Here is a 25,898-nt window from a genome sequence, read left to right as displayed (position 1 = left end):
GCGGATGTTGTGTTGACCTGTGTTCCTTTCTTTCTCTCTCTCTCCACATTTGGTGGAAAGGGCTGGCCACTAATGCTACTTCCCCAGAGTCAGATGAACTTGTGGATACCATTTTTATATCTCTGCGTGCAGTTGGAAGGAAGTTGCTAACTAGCGCTAGTGCAATAACTGGAAGTTCAAGTCCCACAAACTGTTGCAGTTTGCATAAATCTCAAACAAGAAAATACATGTCTGTATCCTTATTATGGATGTCAACATATGTAATGGGTGAGGACTGTAAGCACTATCAAAATGGCAAAGTGCATTTCAATCGGACTGCATCAGTTTTATTAGTTTACCACCCCAAGGCAGTGCAACATACACAGCGTTCCAATCCAGTTTACTGTCAAAAATATGTATAGTAGCTGTTTTGTAATGATATGGAAAATGTAGGTAAGAGTGAGGCTGGTCTTCTCCCTTGGAAAAAGGCCTAGAATAAAATGTATTGTTGACTAACAAGCTTATCGATTTGTGTGTGTGAACCCTGCTTTTCTCTCTATGACTCTCCTGTTGGTTTGTCAAGGCATCCTCTTGTCTTGGAACTTCCCCCCTGATAAAGTCCATTCATCCATGCATTCATAGAATATCACTGACACAAAAATCCACCACAAAATGAACAGAACACAGGACATCTTGAAAATCTTACAACATATATAATTGGCACAAGGTTCCAGGAACAAACAACAGCAAATTACACATATTGACTCAAAACTCTTTCTGCTTACATCTACCATCACCATAAACATAAATCTCCAAATGGGAAAAAAAACATTTTTTTTTAAATGCTATGGTTTTCTTTCAAATCGTCACCTTTCGGAAATGCCTGCCACGTTCAACTAGTGAAGGGGAAAGAGTAGTGTCCAGGGCCACTAGTTATATCAGACCTCGGCTCAAATAATATTTGAAATCATTTGAAATACTTTATCTGTGCTTGATTGAGCTGGCCTGGCTTAATGGACAAAATAGTGCCATAACTGCAAACCACGGCCATCTGCAAAACCCCAGACATGCTCGAGCAATCGTGTTTGAAAGATTTCAATATTATTTAATCCCAAATCTGACATTGCTATTTTACCCTTCTCAGACTGCAGCCATCTCAGTGGTCCATCTCTCTCTGCATAATCCTAATCAGTAGACGTATATGGAGTGTCGACTCGCCTATCAACCCACCATCTTGTGATCCCTGTCTTTGTGCAGATTGCCATCCTATCGAATACCTAGGCCTCTTACGTCATAAAAGTGCAGCGTTTAATAAGGGGCAGTGGACTTTGAACTATTCAGATTAGCGCGCGAGAGTGTTGGGAAGAGAGAGAGGGGGAGTAAGGGTGTTGGGAGGAGAGAGAGGGGGAGTAAGGGTGTTGGGAGGAGAGAGGGGGAGTAAGGGTGTTGGGAGGGGTTGTGCAAATTTTGTCTGGTGGCATTGTGAAGCGTGTCCATTGAAAGTGAGTGAAGTCGTCGTGGGTAAAAAGTGGTTAGTTGTCTCTTTGCATTGGAATGTTACTGCGGGCAGTCCCACCGACAGGTACGGCAGTTTAAAACCAAGGACCCCTACCCCCTCTTTATCAGAGCACTACCTTGTGTCACAAAATGTATCACAATAGTTCTTGGCCTTTTCACACGTAACCTATTTAACAGGTTCATAACCAGTCCAAGAGGACTCTTGTAGGTTTTTCATCTATCAATTGAATAATGTAGTGCATATCAGATCAATGGAATATAATTGTGTGAAGGTTGGAAGGAAAACCTGGATACAAAGGGATCCGCCAGGACCGGCTTTGATAACTACTGCAGTCCTCCTACTTGAGTGTTCTGAACTCTATGGTTCTGAACGGGATCATGTCAGTTCCTGTGTGTCCTTCCGAATTTCCTCCCTCAGAAACCAAAAAGGTCATGCCTAATGGACGTGTTGCTTTGCTACCTCAGTTCTAGTGCACAGTCATAGGCTGAAGACCTCAGTTCTAGTGCACAGTCATAGGCTGAAGACCTCAGTTCTAGTGCACAGTCATAGGCTGAAGACCTCAGTTCAAGTGCACAGTCATAGGCTGAAGACCTCAGTTCTAGTGCACAGTCATAGGCTGAAGACCTCAGTTCTAGTGCACAGTCATAGGCTGAAGACCTCAGTTCTAGTGCACAGTCATAGGCTGAAGACCTCAGTTCTAGTGTACAGTCATAGGCTGAAGACCTCAGTTCTAGTGCACAGTCATAGGCTGAAGACCTCAGTTCTAGTGTACAGTCATAGGCTGAAGACCTCAGTTCTAGTGCACAGTCATAGGCTGAAGACCTCAGTTCTAGTGTACAGTCATAGGCTGAAGACCTCAGTTCTAGTGCACAGTCATAGGCTGAATACCTCAGTTCTAGTGTATGACCTTGTCTCTGGAGTCATAAATCTCTCCAATCTCCTCATTGATTGCACTTTCGATGTCGGCTATTGATGAGCGCAGACAGTATCAAAACATCTCCGCTCGTCCCTAAGGGGGCCTATTCAGTCTGTAGATAGAAATATATTGCTGTACAAGAGACAATGTTTTTAATATCATGTGGCGTAAAGCATTGAATCAGCTCTATACAATATGTTTCTATCGGTTTCCATCTTGTTGAATAAGCCCAAGAAGACCTTCTTTATCATGCGTGCGTGTACACACACACACACACACACACACACACACACGCACACACACACACCTCCACCCCCCACCCCCACCCACACAGTGGTCTTAGACTGAGAGCCTTGACAATTATTTGAACTAAGTTGAAGTACATCCTTCCTCCCTGGCTGCAAGATTTTCATCAGCAAAGGCCTTCCACAACATTCCCACAATATCCCAATCATTTTGCAGTATGATGAAGCTCTGTCATTGCCATAATGCCAAAAAAAAGCATTGGAGAACAATTTGCAGGTCTTCATAACAGATGAATAGTATACCATGAAAAATAGCCTGGGAGGCAGAGAGAACTGAGAGAAGGAGTGGGAAGAGAGGCACTGTGTGAGAAGGGAGAGAAAGAAGGTGGGAGGTGAGAAGAAAGAGAATGAGAGGAGGGAGAGAAAAAGCTATTTGAGTGATCATCACAGAATTCCAATCCCTAAGTCAACCCGTCCAAACAGAGAAACGGTCGGTCAGACACATGTACACAGTCTGCTTTACAACAAGTGGTTATAGTGCAGTATGTAAAAACCACTCCACTGTAGCTGGCTGGCTCTGTCCAAAAGTATTCATCATAGGTACCATCAAATATTCGTCATTAACAAGCAAGTAACATATTATTATGTTGTCCAAGCTCCATTATATGAAGACAGAGCAGAATAGGCTGGTGGAAGGAGCTATAGGAGGACAGGCTCATTGCAGTGGCTGGAATGGAATAATTGGAACAGCATCAAACATATGGAAACCACTTGTTTGACTCCGTTCCATTGATTCCAGTCCAGCCTTTACAATGAGCATGTCCTCCTAAAGCTCCTCCCACCGGCCTCCACTGAGATAGAGCAAACGGCAGTACACACCCACACAGCCCATATACTACCATATTCTGCCAATATCGTGTCAATACAGAGGACTACTGTGGTCACACTAACACTAATTTCTCCCCCCAAAAATAAAATAAAAATCCCCATCTGGTCCTTTAGAGCCACCAAAGCCTCGAGAAACAGATCTGCTCTGGGAAAGACAGAAGTAAAAGGGTGGAGGGATCATGTCTGTGTGAATATGATCATGACTATTATTACTGCCTTATATTATCAAGCAGAGGAAAAAACGGCTTATGTGAAAGCGTTTTAATTTTCTCACTGTTGCCATGTAATGTGTGGGTTTAAAGGTTTAAGGTTTTTATCGCCTTCCCGAAACCAGATTATCTTTCATGAAACTCATCAATAGTTTATTTCGTTTGGGGTAGAAGTAGTTTTTCTATAAATATTGGGGAGCCCAAAGACGCTCCGTGGGGATTATATTCCTCTGTTTTTAATAAATAAATCAGCTCCTCAGACATAAAGGCTGTTTACATGATTAGGAATACAAACGTTAGGCTCAGCATGACTGAAGAGTCCCCCTTATACAGCACAGCGTCAACCAACACTAACATCCTGTATATCTCTATAGTCTATAGATTGACTCTTAACATGTCTTAGGTACAGATATCTCAGAGAACCCAAACACCAGAAAACAAAACAAAATAAAAATGTGAAAAGACGAGCTCTAGTGGTGCCGTGTACCGTAAAATAAAAGACAAGAACAGAACCAAAACATTTCTGAATAATATAATACTCATTACAACTTTTGTTCTTATCCGAGACCAAAAGGAAGTCCATTCAGGTTTTTTTCTTGTTAATTTTGTTTTGTTTTGGCAAAGTAAGTAAGTAACCCTACGACATCTTCTCTTCTCTTCCCACCCCTCGTCCTGCCCCCCATGTCCCAAACTCAGTCTCGATTGGTGGAATACCCTATCAATTATCGCCGGAGCAGCAACATAACCAATGAGAGCAGGTAGAGGGCAATGGATGGGAGGTTGTGGTCAGCTGATGCTTTCACAACCTTCTTGTTCTCCGGAGGGTAGGCGTACACTTTGGGTCTGTCTGTGCTGGGGGCCATGATGCGCGGGCCCCGGGGACAGTTTTCATCTGTGCATATCCCGCTTCCTGAACCACTGACATCATCACCTGAAGACAAAGACGGAGAAGAAGAAGAAAATACATTTTTTTAGAAAATAATACAGTTTCTCTGTTTTATATGCCAGTTATAACAAAGTTGAAGAGAACAAGGAAGTTAGAATGTTAATCTTACAGGGCAATTCTACCACTTTTCAACCTCATATGCATTATGTCCAACGCCATACCTTAGTCTATGTGAAAATGGTGCATTTCTACATTTTGTTTTAAAAATATATTATTTTATCACCTTATACTTGTGGGTATTAAAAGGGAACAATTTGGAGATTATGGGGAATTTATTATACTGAAGATGAGGACACAACAGTCAACCTGACAAGACGGAATCCAAACACATTACACTCAAATCAAATCCAATTAGTTTATAAAGCCCTTTTTACATCAGCCGAAGTCACAAAATGCTATACACAAACCCAGCCTAAAACCCCAAACAGCAAACAATGCAGATGTAGAAGCACGGTGGCTAGGAAAAAGTCCCTAGAAAGGCAGGAACCTAGGAAGAAACCGAGAGAGGAACCAGGCTCTGAGGGGTGTCCAGTCCTCTTCTGGCTGTGCCGGGTGGAGATTATAACAGAACATGGCCAAGATGTTGCTTTAGTCTGCAGTTTACATTTGACATTTTATTTAATTATTTAATTTTTATTTTATTTTATTAATATTTTGAACCCCTATTTCGTGGTATCCAAATGCTAGTTACAGTCTTGTCTCATCGCTGCAACTCCCGTACGGACTCGGGGGAGGCGAAGGTCGAAAGCCATTCGTCCGCCGAAACCCAACCCAACCAAGCCGCACTGCTTCTTGAAACAATGCCCACTTAACCCGGAAGCCAGCCGCACCAATGTGTCAGAGGAAACACTGTACACCTGGCGACCGTGTCACCTGGCGACCGGCCCGTCACAGGAGTTACTAGTGCGCGATGGGACAAGGACATCCCTGCCAGCCAAACCCTCCCCTAACCTGGACGACACTGTGCTAATTGGGCGACGCCCCATGCCAGCTGCGACAGAACCTGGACTCGAACCCAGCATCTCTAGCAGTTACCACTGCGCCACTCGGGAGGGATGAGCATTTTAAATTTACTGTAATTTTCGCCTCATTTGTTGACAAGGACATCTGAGTATATTCTGGATACGTTCAGTAACATGATCAGAAATTCCTGGAAAATTTGTGGTGCAACATACTGTAAGACAAAAAAATGACCAGGGTCGGAGTGAGAGGACAAACTGGTGTTTCCAAGTGGCCACTCTCCAAAGTGTGCACTATTTCTAAGTCATTTCAATGCACTTTTATGACTCATAGAATAGTCTTCAACTATAATGTGCTTCTTAAGCTATCCTAGCTGTGCCGTTGAGAAACTGGAGCAAGCACATTTGTAGTTGTTTTGTTAGGAACACAGCCCTGCATCCCTGCCTTTACACAATTTCTGTTATTTACACAATCCAAAAACAGTCCATTTTAAATCGTAATCTGGGTCAAGTGGGCATGATTTGAAAGCTTGTTCTATTGCCAACATAACTAGCTAAATGATAAAATACGATGTTGCAGTGTTTGGCTTTCACAAAGCAATTCAGAGAAGCAGATCATAATTCAGATGTGTAGTCCACTGCTAATTTCCTTCACAATACAACAAACAGGCTCATTCTGTTCAGAATAACCCAGGGTATGACGTCATGTCATATTGTAACTATACATCAAACATAGTGATCATAAATGTTGACACTGTATATTACATGGGTTTTATGACATGGAAATGCTATTTGGAGTCACGGGTGTTTGGCTTGCTTGTGCGACATCAGAGGTATTTTTATAATCCTCAATGTCTCATCTTTCAAAATACATTGAGTCTCCGTGATTTACAGCATGTCCTGCACTCAGACAACAAAACATTTGCAAAAGTTGCCCAATTAGCGGGAGGGATGGGGGCAACTTCTTGTTGTGCGATGTGCTCAAGTTCAGAACAGCTGTCAGTCGAGACCTATACAGCGCTGAATGGCACACAATCCATGGCCGCTAGCATTAAATAATTAACTTGTGTAGGAGCCAAAATCGAGGTCTAAATTGAGCTCTTTATGTTTGACATTTTGAAAAGTAAACATAATGCAAAGGCAGCTTGTGGCGATTTTTGCCCAAAATCCTTTCTTACAACCTATGTTTTTACACTGCTGATTGTATTAGTGTTTTGCTGTTGGAGTCCTGAACATCGGCCCAGTCAATGCATTATTACTCAAAATCCATCTAGCCAACAAGTTATCTATTCATCTAACATCAGAAGCATCACCTCAAAAACCGATCAGATTGAAGAACTATTGACTGATTAAAATTTGGATTACCTTTGTCTATCTGAAACATGGCTAACCAAAACATCACCTGAGGCTGCTTATGCTATGCCAAGGTACAAGGTTTTCAGAAGAGACAGGCAAATGGGTGTGGGGGCTGCTTGTGTATGTAAAGCAGTGGTGGTCAGTGCCGTTTATGATGAGGGAGGACATTTTGTTTTTCATGAGCATGGCCTTATTTCTATTACAGCATATTGGATGACTGTCATTCATATTCCATTCACCCAGTTCAAGGTAACATCAATAGGTTTAGGCTACTGCATTATACTAACATTTTCCCAAAACCCATCATGGGGTTGCTCCAACCTAGCCTATGAAAGAAAGTTTACAACGTAGGTGCACACAGGTTGAGAGAACAATTTTAGATGACAAACAGGGGCACATGGACAGAGAGTGACACATCCAATACCACCTTACACACTCTTGCCTGCATCTAGCTGATCTAAGGTGTAATCATTGGTCCAGTGGCAAATGAACGTTTCTATTGGACAAATTCAGCTATTTTTATTTGCTTCCGCGCATTAAGAAACGTTGTTCAACAGAATCGGCAGAATGAATACACTTCTGATCACGCATAAACAAAGTTCATTTTCATAACAGCCACATTGTATTCATTCTAGCCTCTAGTCTATGCACTCTCCTCTGGCTACACCATTGTGCCTCCGTACAGAGTGCTGTTGAGGCTACTGTAGACCTTCATTGCAAAACAGCGTGTTTTAATCAATTATTTGGTGAAGTGAATATATTTAGTATAGTTTTATCTAAAAAGGATAACTTTTTCAATGTTTTAAAATTTATATTTTATGATATTCACTGAGGAGAATGGTCCTCCCCTTCCTCCTCTGAGGAGCCTCTATTGATGTAAAGTATTAAATGCACCCAACTTGAATTCACCCGCTCAATGGAAATCAAACGTATTGCAGTAACCGTACCACTGTCAATATAAATGTCATTCACTGTTGTTGGCATACAGTGTACTGTCCACCATCACCAAACAACATATTCTATGAACATTTTGAAGCAATTCCACCAGTGGAAAATAAATAAATAAATATCAGATCATAATCTGACTGTCATCACCAGGAAGCTAACCAAAAAGAGATTAATGTACAGACAAGACAAAAAGCAAGTCTCCAACAGCATACCTTTTGAGTCTTTGCTCTCAGACTGCTCTGAAAACAGGTGTAAGTACTGAGATTAGGATTTTTCAGGATTTGCGCAATAAAGTTGTCAATAAGTTTAGAAAGGCCAAAGCCAACTTTGTTATTGGTCTTAGCAACCATGCTAGAGGAAATAGTAAACATCTATGGGACAATCTCAACACATTATCCCAAAAATTTGCAAACGCATAGCAGGAAAATACAATGAATTTTAAAATGAAGATGAAATAGCCTCAACATTTAACAATGTCTTTAAAGACTCCGTTGAGAACCTGACAGTAACATTTGGCCATTGAAATAAAGTGAACACTTTCTCGGACTCTACCTCTCCTGTTTTTAACACAGCTGAAGTGCCTGAGCAGGAGATAATTAAATCCTAACTCATCTTAAAAACTCGAAGGCACAGGATGTGTATGGAAATGACTCCGCCCTCCTGAAGAAAAACTCCAGCACCCTGAGCTCTCCAGTCACTCATCTGGTACATCTATCAATTAAACAAGCAGTGTTCCCTGACGACTGGAAATCTGCTGTCATAACACCAATCTTCTAGACTGGAGATGTGGCCAATTATAGGATCATCAGCATTCTCCCAAAATAGCTGACTGGTTGGACCACTCATGTCTTACATTGAACACAACTAAAACTGTCTCCATCAGGAACAGTGAGACCCATCAGCCTGAGGAAACTGTAAAAGGGACAGAGGATTGAGATGGTTTCACATTTTAAATAATTATTGACTATAACCTTTCAAAAAACAAATAAAACAAGTATATGGAACAGCAAAAAGCAACCTGGTAAATGTCAAATTCATCAGAAACCAAATGTCAACAGATGCTGCTAAACTTTACATGCACTCAATGATTCTCCCCCCCCATCTGTTTACTGTGTCACAACCTGGTCACAAGCTAGTATCACTGCAATGAAACCACTCCAAACGCTTTATATTATCTAATTCCTTATCCCTTTATAATTCTTAAACTACAAACAGCGTTTGAATCAGGCATTTGATGGGTTACGGTTAAAGTTCCTGCTAAGTCTCAGTTTGGTTAGTTGTTTTGCAGGTCAGCATTGTCCTTATACTCTCCCAGGTTCAAGCCCCAGGGTTTCTGTCACGCCCTGGTCTATATCTATTATGTTATCTTCATGTATTGGGTCAGGCCAGGGTGTGACATGGGTTTATTTGTAGTGTGTTTCGTCTTGGGGTTGTGTGGGGTGTATAGATTAGTCTATGGCTGCCTGAGGCGGTTCTCAATCAGAGTCAGGTGATTATCGTTGTCTCTGATTGGGAACCATATTTAGGTAGCCTGGGTTTCACTGTGTGTTTGTGGGTGATTGTTCCTGTCTCTGTGTTTGTTGCACCAGTCAGGGCTGTTTCGGTTTTCGACGTTTGTTGTTTTGTATTGTTCGTGTTTTCTTCATCATTAAAGATGTATCTAACGAACCACGCTGCATTTTGGTCCGATCCTTATTCCACCTCTTCATCAGAGGAGGAGTTGGAAGAAACCCGTTACAGTTTCTGTGCCAGTGTTCACACAATGACATTTACAAAATGCAACATAATAAAATAAAACAGTAGAATAATCTTACCTCAGTTATAACAAATGGCATAACAATTTAGGCCAAGTTCTTTAGCCGGTAACTTAATTCCAGCTCAATTCTATAAAAATAGCACTGAAATAGCGACGTCTTTTTAAATCATGTGAGCTAACTCTTCAATGATGATAGGTATCTTAAATATTCTCTCTCTAGGTCTACTTTATCAACAAACAAAACATTTTTATGAAAGGGATTGGAAAGGGATTGGTTTGGTTTGGTTTTCTAGCAACACACATAACAAGCTGGATGGAGGGTCGTTCCTCCTCAAAAAGACAAGAAGTTTTAGACACCCACTATGTCAGTTTGTTCTGAAATCGTTTGTTGTTAGAAACGGATTAAATTAGCCTTCCTGCAACATTTATTTTGTTGAAATAGAATTCATCTCTGACAAATTAACGTAACTGAATGCACACAAATTGGCAATTGTTTATTTATGAGATTCATATAATATTGAATAAATATAGTACCTAACATTTGGACATTTGGATCAAACTTTTCTCTCAGGCACCGTTAGACACCCCACGCCAATCACACCCAGACAATGAGTATATAGTATCAATTCTCTGTTTGACAAGTAGTATGGAGCTGTAGCTCAGAGTATTGTTTATTCATCCTATGTAATGTATTCTACAGTGAATTTGGTGATGTTTTTTACCCACTGTTCAGAGAAATGTGTCATTGAAGTTGTTTATGTCCCATCCCACATCCTGCTATTACCAAGTTATGACCAGTAGATGGTGCTGTTCCTCCTCCAATTGTTATTTTTTGAATCCCCCACCCCCCTCATCATTAAAGGGATAGATTACTCAAATTACAAAATGACATGTAGACTGTAAACTGTCAATGGTCCAGAGGGGTATCCGAAGAACCAGGTTTGAGGAGTTAGCAAGGTAACTTTGGTCAACTCTTGAGTTTAACCGGTCACACAAAAGTGGCTCACCTTTTATCCAGGTACATTTCTATGGCAACAAATCATTCAGAACTTACCTGCTCTGGGGCAGGCTAACTCACAGCTAACCCCACTTAACCTGAATAAAATGACTGAGCCACAAGTTGAGGACCAATGAAATCAGATTGCCTCCCTCTTGCAAAGATTGTGGCATCATCCCCTTCATTTGAGGATGAAGACTGTAAAATATTGTATTAAATTGAATTTGCAACTTGTAAGATAACTTTTCTTTCATTTAGATTTTGGCACAAATTAAAATATGTGGCACTGAATCGAACCATGGGTTGATGTTTCAGCATCGCCTCAATGAAGAGTTTTCATTCAACTAGCCATGTGCAACATGCATGCACAGTTAAAAGTCTGCTTTAGTTTGCGTCAGGCGTACGAGCAATATCCACTGTCGTAGTACGGATAAAGCCTGAGCTGGAATGTGAAGCCAAATGAAGCTAGTTAGCTTCAGAAACCCTGAGCAAATCTAGCTTGCCACTCTGGTAGGACAGCAACCCATGTTTTGGTTTTATTTACCAAGCCATGCTAACTTTACAATAAATTTACCTAAATTCATATTTTCACGCTTGCCAAATCATCCTAAAGTATCTAAAAATGTATTGTGTAACTCAATGATGTTACATATAGATGACTTGGATATGAAGTGTGAAACTTAAAAAATGTGTGAAATTTTTTTCTAATTTAATTGGCATGCATTGGATTTGTGCCACAGATGCTAAAAAGTTAGCATTTGAAACAGTGGCCAGGTAAATGAAACCAAAGCATGGGTTGCTGTCATACCTGATCCATAAACTGCTACGGGGTAAGACAACCAATACGTAATTGTGTAATTTGGGTGAACTGTGAACATCAGAAGGTGGGGGGAAATTAACTATATTCTGGTAATACGAAAAATTGAACATATGCGGTGGTACTTAATGAATAAGATGTCAGTTCGGTTGTCATCTGAGACATTCTCATCAATGATAAGATGACATAAATTCTACAGTGGAAAGAGGTATCGGATTCATATGGAATTGTTGTTCAATTTAAATGTTTGAATATGAAATTATTTGTGATGGGATGAAATGTGATTTTAACTTCTAAAATGTGAGATGTGGGTTTTCATAAGATAGGGCTGCTCAATCAGTGGCCCGCCCTGTGAAGGGAGATGGGCTATAAAACTTTTCAAACACGCCCTCCTCTCCCTTCCTATATAAGCCCTTGACGACAATAGAACTTCCTGTTCCGGGGATGTAGGACGACGGTCCTATGTCAGAATGGTTCAGATAATAACTACAGAATGAAGCCAACATGGTATGAACTTTGAACTCTTATTCACTACAGAAGTGATACCTCCTAGTCGTTGAGTTAGCAACCGCAGCTGCAACGGGAGGTTAGGAAGGAACAGACAGAGTATCCCGTCTACCACACAACGACGTTACTACATCGTATCCAATTGGCCACCAGAGACATTCTTCAAAGGACTCGGTTGGGCAACACGGCCTTCCATCTACCACCAACCTACCGAAGCACAGCTCAAAGTAAATATTTATTGCATTTTCCTTTTCCAAATGGGCGGTAATTTAGAATGCATAAGATACTGTATTTACGATAGCACAGCTTCTTCCCTTTGTTCCTCAGTCTTCCCGCTCTTTCGCTCAAACCCAGCCCTTTTCCTTTGTGTAACAAGCTGTCATATCTGTTCCACCTACTAGGGACGTTTTCCTTTATGACACAATTTGTAATCAAGTTATGATTTAATTATGTGTATGTGTAATTCTGTGTGATTAGTTAGGTATTTAGTAAATAAATAATTAAAACCAATTTTGTATTGCTGATTCAAATTGTTAGCCAGGGTTCGTGCAGATAACTAAGAATGTACAACTTTCAGATGAGACTTAAGTAAGATGACGATTGATATTGACTGCTATTGATGTAAAATATTACTAGGTCTTTTAACAGTTTATTCGGAAGATAACAGCTCTATAAATATTATTTCGTGGTGCCCGACTCTCTAGTTAATTACATTTACATGATTAGCTCAATCAGGTGATATTAATTACAGAGAAATAATTTTATAGAATAGCATGTCATATCACTTAATCCGACATAGCCAAAGACACGACACCACAGAAATGATTTCAGAACAATCTGAGATGGTGGGTGTCGTGGTTTGACAAAGTTACATGGAACGACACTGGAGACAATAAAAACAACATATCAAATATTTCCAGTAGTCATGTCAACATATAGTGTTTTGTCCATGAGGGAGACCTCTCTGTTGTCCACACAGCTTTTGCCCTCAGGAGTAGGATGATATTGCATCTAAACTCTGAGGTAAGGTCCATTTTGCGATATTCCCTCTATGGTTGGAGTCAGTATTTGCATACGATGAACTGATCCTAGATCTATACTCACTGGTGTCCTGAAAGTCCACATCGTTGCCATTGAAAGCGTTCTTGAGGCGGTTGGTCATGATCTTGAGCTGCATGATCTGCTGGCGTATAGTCATGTCTGGCTTGGTGATGTCGATCTCTACCTCAGGGTTGTTGATCTGACTAGCCAGGCCGTCACCCATCACCTCTGGAAGGTACCTGGGAGACACGGAGAGAGGATGACTGGGGAGAACTCAAATACACACACACTCACACATGCATGATCCACACATGCAGAGGCACCCACACAAATATGTATGCATGTGAGCATGAACACACACATAGCATGCATGCACACACACAGACGTGGTTTAGGGGTCCTACCTGGCACGGGCCATGCCATTCCAGCACTTGTCTGCTTGGGATCTAGTGGCCACCCTGTCACTGCAGAGGGTGCTGGGTAATGAGACCCAGTAGGGCTGCATGTCCCTCAGCCTCCTCGACACATCAGACACCTGGGGGCGTTTTGCAATGGAAAACAAAAACAAAAACAAGCATTTCTTATTGGACCAGTTCAGGTAGTCCCTCCCTGTTTCGGTACCATTTCTTTAATTTGGTGGTTAATGAATACAACCTGTGAACTGGAAACTACTATCAAAAGCTATTCAATATCATGTTTGTTCAAGCATTCACGCTTTCTGTAAATAGCTTTTGTATGAGCAATTAACAATCAACAGTGTGTTAATTTTTGGGAGACAATGGTTGTTTCCATTGTTCTATTGTTTTCATTCCTCACATTTCCTCATTGCATTCTTGACTGGAGCATTACACGACTAAACAGACACCGTATCATTCATATATATATATGCACACACAGTGGAAAATAAGTATTTGGTCACCTACAAACAAGCAAGATTTCTGGCTCTCACAGACCTGTAACCTCTTCTTTAAGAGGCTCCTCTGTCCTCCACTCATTACCTGTATTAATGGCACTTGTTTGAACTTGTTATCAGTATAAAAGACACCTGTCCACAACCTCAAACAGTCACACTCCAAACTCCACTATGGCCAAGACCAAAGAGCTGTCAAAGGACAATGTTTTTCTGCAAAGGGACCAGGACGACTGATCCATGTAAAGGAAAGAACAAATGGGGCCATGTATCGTGAGATTTTGAGTGAAAACCTCCTTCCATCAGCAAGGGCATTGAAGATGAAACGTGGCTGGGTCTTTCAGCTTGACAATGATCCCAAACACACCGCCCGGGCAATGAAGGAGTGGCTTCGTAAGAAGCATTTCAAGGTCCTGGAGTGGCCTAGCCTGTCTCCAGATCTCAACCCCATAGAAAATCTTTGTAGGGAGTTGAAAGTCTGTGTTGCACAGCAACAGCCTCAAAACACCACTGCTCTCGAGGAGATCTGCATGGAGGAATGGGCCAAAATACCAGCAACAGTGTGTGAAAACCTTGTGAAGACTTACAGAAACATTTGACCTCTGTCATTGCCAACAAAGGGTATATAACAAAGTACTGAGATAAACTTTTGTTATTGACCAAATACTTATTTTCCACTATAATTTACAAATAAATTCATAAAAAATCCTACAATGTGATTCTCATTTTGTCTGTCATAGTTGAAGTGTACCTATGAGGAAATTTACAGGCCTCTCATCTTTTTAAGTGGGAGAACTTGCACAATTGGTGGCTGACTAAATACTTTTTTGCCCCACTGTATGTATGTATGTATGTATGTATGTATGTATGTATGTATGTATGTATGTATGTATGTATGTATGTATGTATGTATGTATGTATGTATGTATGTATGTATGCATGCATGTATGCATGTATGTATGTATATATATATATATATATATGTATATAGTGAGAGAGAGAGCGAGAGAGAGAGAGGACAGTAAACACTGACCAGTTTCTCCAGCCTAGCCCCAGAGGTTGGGCTGTCCTCCACTGTAACCTTCCGACTCCTCTTCACCTCCTCCAACCCGGTGCTGCTGGTTCCTCCCTCCCTCGGATTCCCACATGCCTGGAACACCTGAGAAGAGAGAGGGGGAGTTAGCGGGAGGAAGTGACCAAATGATTCAGTTGACAGGCATTTATTTAGGAGCAAAAGCTACAACTCTTGAGACAATCTGTAAAATAATACCTTAATTTTGATATTTTGTATTTTATTAGGATCACCATTAGCAGCTACTCTCCATGGGGTGTTTTGAGTCTTGAGGATTTCAAACGAAATCTCTTGCCCAATCGGATCAACACCTACCGCAAACCATATTTAACTTTATTTGACACATAATTCGTAAACAACCGGTGTAGACGAACAGTGAAATACTTACTTACGGACCCTTCCCAACAATGCAGAGAGGGCCTCAAGAGAGGCGCAGTGGTCTTAGTGGGTCTGGGATGATGGTGTTAATGTAAGCATGACAAGCCTTTCAAAGCATTTCATGGCTACAGATGTGAGTGCTACGGGGTGATTAATTTAGACAGGTTAACTTGGTGTTCTTAGGCACAGGGACTATGCTGGTCTGCTTGAAACATGTAGGTTTTACAGACTGGGTCAGTGAAGAGTAGGTATCCTGGTAATCCGTCTGGCCCTGCGGCCTTGTGAATGTTAACATGTTTAAAGGTATTACTCACATCGGCTATGGAGAGCGAGGGAAGAAGGCATTTAGCTCATCTGGTAGCTTGTGTCACTGGGCAGCTGGTGACTGGGTTTCCCTTTGTAATTCATGACAGTTTGCATCACACCCGAAAACTAGTTGCTGAAAATGCAACCTTGCATTGCAATAAAACTTTGCCCAATAAACTCGTACTTTCCTGTACTGTAAATTGATAATTTACTACCGTATATAATCCCTATTGAGAGGGTTAAACCTCAACTTTCATTCTTAATAGATAACTTTAAACTCAGTACTTACTGTATGCATTGGTAAAGCCATAAGTCACATGCTCCATTTGAAGGAGTTTGGTGAGCCACCTTATACATGATGAAACAATATGGCATTGTGTGTGCTCTCCTTGACATGTCACATGACACACAACACTTAGTTTGCACTACTTACAACGCCAGAGGACTCAGATATTACATACAGTGCCTTCGGAAAGTATTCAGACCCCTTGACTTTTTCCAAATTTTGTTACTTTATAGCCTTATTTTTTTATTTACCTTTATTTAACCAGGCAAGTCAGTTAAGAACAAATTCTTATTTCAAATGACGGCCTAGGAACAGTGGGTTAACTGCCTTCTTCAGGGGCAGGACGACAGATTTTTACCTTGTCAGCTCGGGGATTCGATCTAGCAACCTATCGGTTACTGGCCCTAACCACTAGGCTACCTGCGTCCCCAATTCTAAAATGGATTAAATAAATAAAAATCCTCCGAAATTTACACACAATACCCCATAATGACAAAGCAAAAAAAGGTTTTTAGAAATGTTTGCAAATGTATTCAAAATAAAAAACAGAATCCCCTTATGTACATAAGTATTCAGACCCTTTGCTATGAGACTCTAAATTGAGCTCAGGTGCATCCTGTTTCCATTGATCATCTTTGAGATGTTTCTACAACTTGATTGGAGTCCACCTGTGGTAAATTCAATTGAACATGATTTGGAAAGGCACACAACTGTCTATAAAAGGTCCCACAGTTGACAGCGCATGAGGTCGAAGGAATTGTCCATAGAGCTCCGAGACAGGAGGGTCTGAATACTTTCTGAATGCACTGTAGATAACATATAGTAAATTAAATATTATAGTATCATTTCAATGCCAAGAACTCAAACGTCCCATGCTCCTTCAAGCATACCATTTACCTAGATGTAATGTATGAGAGACAAAGACACTACCATCTTGTTTAACCTGTTTTGGATAGCTCTGAGGTGTTGTAACTATCTACCTCTCCGGCATGAATACATTTTCTACAAAACAAGTAAACACACACACACACACACACACACACACACACCTGTTACACACAAACACACACCGCATGTTTCCCACTTACGCCCTGTTGTACCAACCTGAGGTAGAAGGTGCCCCTACCCACAGATTTGGAACATATTTGTCAAATTCCCAATTCTAAATGTTAACATTCAACTGTAACTCTGTGAAAAGTAATGAAACCACAGAAGCTGCATTAGCAGTAGTTGCATGTTGAAACAGTTTATGACTAAAACTGACTTCCTGAACCTGGTAGGACTAGGCCTATATGTCATAGAAGACTGTCAATAATGGATCAGGTGAAGCTGATCTCAGGTTAGTTTCACTTTATGGTAAAACTTAGGATATCGGATCAAAGTAATCTGATCCTAGATCAGTACCTAAGGGGCAAACCGTGGCTCGTGTTGTGAAGTCTGGTTTGCCAGGTTGTTGCAGAGCTCCAGGCCAGCTTTGGCCTCGACACCAGTACAGCACAGAGAAGCCTTTGTTCCCCAACACTATTTGCATACTTTTCCACTTTCACTAAACAAAAAATTAAGATTTCATGGCTCCTTACACTTTTTAAAGGACACATTGAAGTGGTGCTCGTACACCATTAAAAGGAGAAGTTAAAGGCTTTGAGGCTGTGTTATCAGTCCCTCTTCAGGGGCCTCATTTATAACAGTTATATACGTTTCACACGATATAGCTGCGCGCACAATTTCTGAAAAGACTGCGCACGTACAAAAATAAAATATTGAGATTTATAAACTGGGCGCACGCATGTTTCCCATTATAAATCAGACCCGTCCTGAAACTGTGTGCATGTGAACGAGCAGTAAAACTATGCCTAAAAAATGCCCATCATTCACCTTTTATGGTGACAATAACAACCCTATTTGATATATACTTCCAAAGCATTGGAATTAGGCCAAGGCAGTTTCTTAAGGAAATAGCAATGGCAAACTTCATTAAATGTCTCTGGAGGTGTTGGCAGAATGTTGAAAACTTTAGAATGATATTTTCTGTATTTGAAAGTTTGTGAAAGAAAACAACAATTGCAAATTATTGTGGAACAGGTCCAAATCCTGTTTAACAGGTCCACCTAAAAAGTCGACACTGCCATTGAATTCTGAAACATTGTAGTCTACAAATACAAATAAAACACAGTAAACCTATACAGTGGTAGCAGTATAAGCGAAAGATCAACTGTCTGTTCATCTGTTCAATTCTCCTGTAGATTGTTCTATATTATTAACCTGCCCTCCCTTTCGGATGCATAGAGCAAAAAGGCAAACTTAAATGAGACATGCACATTGTGATTTGTCAGATGGTAAAGCTTCTTCGGGAAGAAGAAGCATGGCCAGACAAGGTGGAGAGGAATTTATTCTGCAATGGTTATGAAAATATGTATTATGTTTGAAATGACAGTTCAGATGTACAGTATCCTAAAAAACGTAAACAGAAAAGGTGAGCAAAATACTTGAATAGATTATAGTTGATCTACAATATTTACTACTTTAAAGTGGGTCCAGTTAAATAAGAGATTGGATGTTGTTGACCTATAAGATAAAGTATCTTATAGGTCAACAACATCCAAGAGTATGAAACCATCACAGTCAGTAAATATTAGGAATTTATTCTGCAATTATCATGGGAATTAAGTAGGAAATAGATGCCTATTTCTAACTGTTTTAGAATGCAAAGATGAAGAAAAAAAAAGTATCTTCGCTCTTCTCACCAACAACAAATGATTGCATCTTGTTATTCTATTTACCTATTTTTTTCGGGGGGGAGGGAATAAGCATGTCATCCTATCCCCCATTTGCACAAAATACTAGGCTACTTGCCTGCTTGCAATGCAATACTTCAAGCACTATAGACTGTGTGCATGCATGGCCTAAGGCTTACGGGAAGCTAAGCACATTCCCACGTCAAGTTCAGGTTTTATAAATGACAACATTTGCGTGAGAACTGGCGCACGCATATTTTGGGGTATATCTTGTACATATGCACAATTTACAAATGGCCCCTGGTATGTGGAACGTTATAACATTAAACCAGTACAGGGATCAACATCAGGTTATGAATATGTGTTATGAGCCCTGATCAACACTGTGTCAGTGATCGATAATAATGCTTGAACGTGTGAACTGGCGGTAGCATATCTATATGTGTGTGTGTGTGTGTGTGTGTGTGTGCGGCACATGTGTTTGCATGCATGGGTAAGTATGTGTGTGTGTGTGTGTGTGCTGACTGCTGTTCTGACCTTGTTGTTAAACGTGTCTATGTTGTCCATCATGGTGGTGATAGCCTCTGAGATGTGTGTGGGGAGAGAGAGGAACACCACATCCACACTGGACACACCCTCAAACCTGTTAGAGACCTGCAGCATGGCATCTGCAGAGAGAGGGGGGGTGCAATATTTTAAATGTGAATAGATGCTTATACAGTGCCTTCAGAAAGTATTCATACCCCTTGACTTATTTCACATTTTGTTGTGTTACAGCCTGAATTCAAAATGGATTAAATGTATGATTTTTTTCTCACCCATCTACCCACAATATCCCATGATGACAAAGTGAAAACATGTTTGAGAATTGTTTTATATTGAAAATGAACATAATTATTACATAAGCATTAGGTATTAACCCCACTGACATTACCACGCGATTACAGCTATGAGTCTTTCAAGGGTAAGTCTCGGAGAGATTCGCACCACTGGATTGTACAATATTTGCACATTATTCTTCAAGCTGTGTCAAGTTGGTTGTTGCTAGACAGCCATTTTCAAGTCTTGCCATAGATTTTCAAGCCGATTTAAATCAAAACTGTATCTTGGCCACTCAGGAACTTGGTAAGCAACTCCAGTATATATTTGCCTTGTGTTTAGGTTATTCTCCTGCTGAAAGGTGAATTTGTCTCCCAGTGTCTGTTGGAAAGCAGATTGAACCAGGTTTTCCTATAGGATTTTGCCTGTGCTTTATCTATAGCTATAGATTATGTGCTTTATCTATAGCTCTATCCTAAAAATACTCCCTAGTCCTTGTCAATCACAAACATACCGGTAACATGATGCAGCCACCACCATGCTTGAAAATATGAAGAGTGCTTCTCAGTGATGTGTTGTATTGTATTTTCCCCAAACATAACGCTTTGTATTCAGGACATAAAGTGAATTTCTTTAAGTGGTTTCCTTCCTCTAAGGCACCTGAGTTAGGAAGGACACCTGTATATTTGTAATGACTGGGTTTATTGATACACAATCCAAAGTGTAATTCATAACTTCACAATGCTTAAAGTGACATTCAATGTCTGCTTCTCCCCCCATCTACCAATAGGTGCCCTTCTTTGAAAAGTCTCCCTGGTTTTTGTGTTTGAATCTGTGTTTGAAATTCACTGCACAACAGAGGGAACTTATGTGTGGGGTACAGAGATGAGTGAGGTAGTCATTCAAAAATCATGTTAAACATGAATATTGTCCATGCAACGTATTATGTGACCTGTAAGCACATGTTTACTTCTGAACTTATATACAGTGGGGCAAAAAAGTATTTAGTCAGCCACCAATTGTGCAAGTTCTCCCACTTAAAAAGATGAGAGAGGCCTGTAATTTTCATCATAGGTACACTTCAACTATGACAGACAAAATGAGAGAATAAATCCAGAAAATCAAATTTTTATGAATTTATTTGCAAATTATGGTGGAAAATAAGTATTTGGTCACCTACAAACAAGCAAGATTTCTGGCTCTCACAGACCTGTAACTTCTTCTTTAAGAGGCTCCTCTGTCCTCCACTCGTTACCTGTATTAATGGCACCTGTTTGAACTTGTTATCAGTATAAAAGACACCTGTCCACAACCTCAAACAGTCACACTCCAAACTCCACTATGGCCAAGACCAAAGAGCTGTCAAAGGACACCAGAAACAAAATTGTAGACCTGCACCAGGCTGGGAAGACTGAATCTGCAATAGGTAAGCAGCTTGGTTTGAAGAAATCAACTGTGGGAGCCATTATTAGGAAATGGAAGACATACAAGACCACTGATAATCTCCCTCGATCTGGTGCTCCATGCAAGATCTCACCCCGTGCGGTTGAAATGATCACAAGAACGGTGAGCAAAAATCCCAGAACCACACGGGGGGACATAGTGAATGACCTGCAGAGAGCTTGGACCAATTAACAAAGCCTACCATCAGCAAGGGCATTGAAGATGAAACGTGGCTGGGTCCTTCAGCATGAAAATGATCCCAAACACACCGCCCGGGCAACGAAGGAGTGGCTTCGTAAGAAGCATTTCAAGGTCCTGTAGTGGCCTAGCCAGTCTCCAGATCTCAACCCCAAAGAAAATCTTTGGAGGGAGTTGAAAGTCCGTGTTGCCCAGCAACAGCCCCAAAACATCACTGCTCATGAGGAGATCTGCATGGAGCAATGGGCCTAAATACCAGCAACAGTGTGTGAAAACCTTGTGAAGACTTACAGAAAATGTTTGACCTCTGTCATTGCCAACAAAGGGTATATAACAAAGTATTGAGATAAACTTTTGTTATTGACCAAATACTTATTTTCCACCATCATTTGCAAATACATTCATTATAATCCTACAATGTGATTTTGTGGATTTTTTTTCTTCTAATTTTGTCTGTCATAGTTGAGGTGTAGCTATGATGAAAATTACAGGTCCCTCTCATCTTTTTAAGTGGGAGAACTTGCACAATTGGTGGCTGACTAAATACTTTTTTTGCCCCACTGTATGCTTGCCACAGCCAAGGGATTGGATACTTTATTGACTTAAGACATTTCAGCTTTTCATTTTTTATTAATTAAAAAAACAATCTAAAAACATAATTTCATATTGACATTATGGGGTACTGTGTATTGGCCAGTGACACAAAATTTCACAGTGACACATTCAATTCAGGCTGTAACACAACAAAATGTGGACAAAGTCAAAGGGTGTGAATACTTTATGAAGGCACTGTAGGAATTAAAATTAAATTAGTGTGCAAATGTGTGCGAGTGTGTATGTGTCTCACCAGCCAAGTTCCTCCACTCTGTGTCCAGGTCGGCCTGGTTAGCGAGGCAGCCCTTCAGTACGTTGGTACAGTAGTTGGCACAGGGCCTGGCAGTGGCCACTCCACGGCAGTGGGGACAGTAGGTCATCTTCATGATGGCACGCATGCACTCTGGGCTCAGGGGTACCTGGGAGAGGAGATACAACAATATTATAGAGATACTATATGAGCCACATTACAATTCCCACCAAGTGGCTTAATCCTATTGGTGCGATGCGTAGGGTGCCTTTCACACAGCGACATGGGTTCACATCCCTGCCCCTCCATTTACTTCAATATCATAAATATATACAGTCAGGTCCAAAATTATTGGCCTCGCTTGATAAAGATGAGCAAAAAGGACGGTATAAAATAAATACACTGAACAAAAATATAAGCGCAACATGTCAAGAGTTGGTCTCTTGGTTCATGAGCTGAATTAAAGATCCCAGAAATGTTCCATACACACAAAATGCTTATTTCTCTCAAATGTTGAGCACAAATTTGTTTACAACCCTGTTAGTGGGCATTTGTCCTTTGCCAAGATAATCCATCCACCTGACAGGTGTGGCATATCAAGAATCTAATTAAACAGCATGAACTTTACAAAGTGAAGAGGGAGCGTGCATGTTGACTGCAGGAATGTCCACCAGAGCTGTTGCCAGAGAATTGCATTTTAATTTCTTTACTATAAGCCGCCTCCAACATGGTTTTAGAGAATGTGGCAGTACGTACATCTGGCCTCACAACCACAGACCACGTATAACCACGCCATCCCAGGATCTCCACATCAGGCTTCTTCACCTGTGGGATGGTCTGAGACCAGCCACTCGGACAGCTGATGAAACTGTGGATTTGCACAACCGAAGAATTTCTGCACAAACTGTCAGGGAAGCTCATCCGTGTGCTCGTCGTCCTATCCAGTGTCTTGACCTGACTGCAGTTCGGCATCGTAACCGACTTTAATGGGTCAATGCTCACCTTCGATGGCCACTGGCACGCTGGTTAAGTGTGCGCTTCATAGATGAATCCGTGGCGTCATGTGGGCGAGCAGTTTGCAACATGGTGAACAGAATGCCCCATGGTGGTGGGGTTATGGTATGGGCTGGCATAAGCTACGGACAACGAACACAATTGCATTTTATCAATGGGAATTTGAATGCACAGAGATAACGTGACGAGATCCTGAAGCCCTATGTCATGCCATTCATCTGCCGCCATCATCTCATGTTTCAGCATGATAATTCACGGCCCTATGTCGCAAGGATCTGTACACAATTCCTTGAAGCGTAAAAAGTCCCAGCTCTTGCCAGACCAGACATGTCACCCATTGAGCATGTTTAGGATGCTCTGGATCGATGTGTACGACGGCGTGTTCCAGTTCTCACCAATATCCAGCAACTTCGCAGAGACATTGAAGAGGAGTGGGACAACATTCCACAGGCCACAATTCATAACCTGATCAACTCTATGCGAAGGAGATGTGTCATGCTGAATGAGGCAAATGTTGGTCACAACAGACATTGACAGGTTTGCTCATCCATGCCCCTACTTATTTTTTAGGTATCTGTGACCAACAGATGTATATCTGTATTCTCAGTCATGTGAAATCCATAGATTAGGGCCTAATGAATTTATTTCAATTAACTGATTTCCTTATATGAAATGTAACTCCTTAAAATCTTTGAAAACGTTTATATTTTTGCTAAAACAATTGAACATGATATACTAATACAATTGGCTCAGAGAAAGGGTGGTGGAGTCAACTCATCACCGGGGGCAGACTGCCTGCACTCCAGGACACCTACAGCACCCAGCATCACAAGATGGCCAAGAAGATCATCAAGGACCTCAGCCACCCGAGCCACAGCCTTTTCACCCCGCTAACATCCAGAAGGCGAGGACGTTACAGGCGCATCAAAGCAGGGACCGAGAGGCTGAAAAACAGCTTTGAGGCCAGCAGACTGTTAAATAGCCATCATTAGCAGGCCTCCACCCAGTACCCTGCTCTGAACTTAGTCACTGTCACTTGCCGGCTACCACCCGGTTACTCATCCCTGCACCTTAGAGGCTGCTGCCCTATGTACATAGACATGGGACATTGGTCACTTTAGTAATGGTTCATTTTAATAATGTTTTCATACTGCTTTACCCATATACTGTATATTTGTATTGATACTCCGGACTCCAACATTGCTCGTCCTAATATTTCTATATTTCTTAATCCCATTCTTTTACTTTAGATTTGTGTGTATTGTTGTATATTGTTAGATATTAATGCACTGTTGGAGCTAGGAACACAAGTATTTCACTATACCCGTAATAACATCTGCTAAACATGTGTATGCGACATACAATTTCATGTGATATCTTTTGTCTGCACTTATGGACTGCTCTCTTCAATTAACACCACAGGGTTTCTAAGGGGCTCAGGTCCAGAGACTGACGGCCATTGCCAAATGAGGATTTTTTTGGGTCAATTAACCATTTCTTTGTGTATTTTGATGTGTGGTTGGCGTTATTGTCTTGCTGGAAGATTCACTTGCGGCCAAGTGTCAGCCTTCTGGCAGAGGCAATCAGGTTATGGCCAAAAGTTTCCTGCAAAATGCATGATGCCATTGACCTCAACAAGGGCCCAGGTTCAGTGGAAGGAGAATAGCCCTGTAACATCAGATATCCACCACCATATTTTACAGTAGAGGTATGAGGTTCTTTTCTGCATATGCTTCCGTTTTGCGATGTGAAACCCACCATTGCTGTGTGTGGCCAAAGAGCTTACGATCCTTTGAATGTGTGAGTTTCCTTGGTGGTGGGCGAACAAACAAGACACACAGAATACAGCGGGAGGTCACTTCCCATGGCCATTCTTTTACGCTAGCGCCGCGCTGTTAGCTTTTTTTCTGCCCGGTTACCGTGGAAACCAATCGTCTGAAAGAATTTGCTTTGTGTGCACGACAAGGTCCATGACACGGCCGTCTGCGCTTTTCTCCGATCCACCCATCCTTCTTCTAATTTTCCTTCTCTCTCACTCTATCCCACTGGGCTGTTCCCACAGGAAAGGGCCTTGGTCCGTTAAAACTGGAACCGGGTTAAAACCAGTACGCCCTGCTCGCAAGAGACCCCCTGCTACGCATACGAAACTACAGTGTGTGTGTGTGTGAGTGAGTGAGTGAGTGAGTGAGTGAGTGAGTGAGTGAGTGAGTGAGTGAGTGAGTGAGTGAGAAGAGAAAAGAGAGAGAGAGAGAGAGAGAGAGAGAGAGAGAGAGAGGACTCAGCTTGGTATACAAAACTCCTTTAAACCAAACTGGGTCAGTCTGATGCTTTCCTGGAATTTTCAACCATAAGTCAGACAAAGCCTAGTTAGCAGAAACATACAGTCAAAGACAAAAGAACATGGTGCATGAAATGGTGTCCGTCTATCGTCATAACTATACAGCACGCCCCGTGTCCACCCTCCTCTCCTCCTCTCCTCCTTTTCTCCTCCACCTACTGCTCCACTTGAGAGGCAAGAGAATAAGTCAGACCATCAATGTTTTGATGAGAGAGACAGAGAGAGGGGAGAGAGAGTGACTTTTTGTCCTTCTTTAATGAAACATTTTCATTTCATTAAAATCCCCCACCCCCCTTAAAACAAAACACCAAAAATCTCCTGTACTGCAGTACTGCATACATGCACCATACTCACCTTGCCTTCTACACCACGGTACAAAAACAACATCATAATAACCAAAATCTCACCACTTCCACAACCGTATATCCAACCCACCTTCCCCAGCTGTATAGATGGCCCCCCCTACACACCA

General features: G+C 41.3%; 1 protein-coding gene across 1 annotated transcript in view; it reads right to left on the bottom strand.

Moving 5' to 3' along the window:
• Positions 1–672: 672 nt before the first annotated feature.
• Positions 673–25,898, bottom strand: part of LOC135558632 (glypican-1-like) — a 144,011-nt gene continuing 118,785 nt past the window's right edge. The window contains exons 6-11 of the mRNA XM_064992581.1: positions 22,078–22,243; positions 19,308–19,438; positions 15,027–15,152; positions 13,488–13,618; positions 13,147–13,322; positions 673–4,687 (exon numbers count right to left, since the gene is read on the bottom strand). Coding sequence (XP_064848653.1) covers positions 4,479–4,687; positions 13,147–13,322; positions 13,488–13,618; positions 15,027–15,152; positions 19,308–19,438; positions 22,078–22,243 — 939 coding nt within the window. The 3' untranslated portion in view covers positions 673–4,478. The remainder of the gene's footprint in view (positions 4,688–13,146; positions 13,323–13,487; positions 13,619–15,026; positions 15,153–19,307; positions 19,439–22,077; positions 22,244–25,898) is intronic.

This window comes from Oncorhynchus masou, chromosome 17 (genome assembly GCF_036934945.1).
Source record: "Oncorhynchus masou masou isolate Uvic2021 chromosome 17, UVic_Omas_1.1, whole genome shotgun sequence".
Taxonomy (NCBI): domain Eukaryota; kingdom Metazoa; phylum Chordata; class Actinopteri; order Salmoniformes; family Salmonidae; genus Oncorhynchus; species Oncorhynchus masou.
The sequence above is the reverse complement of the archived record's forward strand: the minus strand, read 5'-3'. Positions and strand labels throughout refer to the sequence as shown.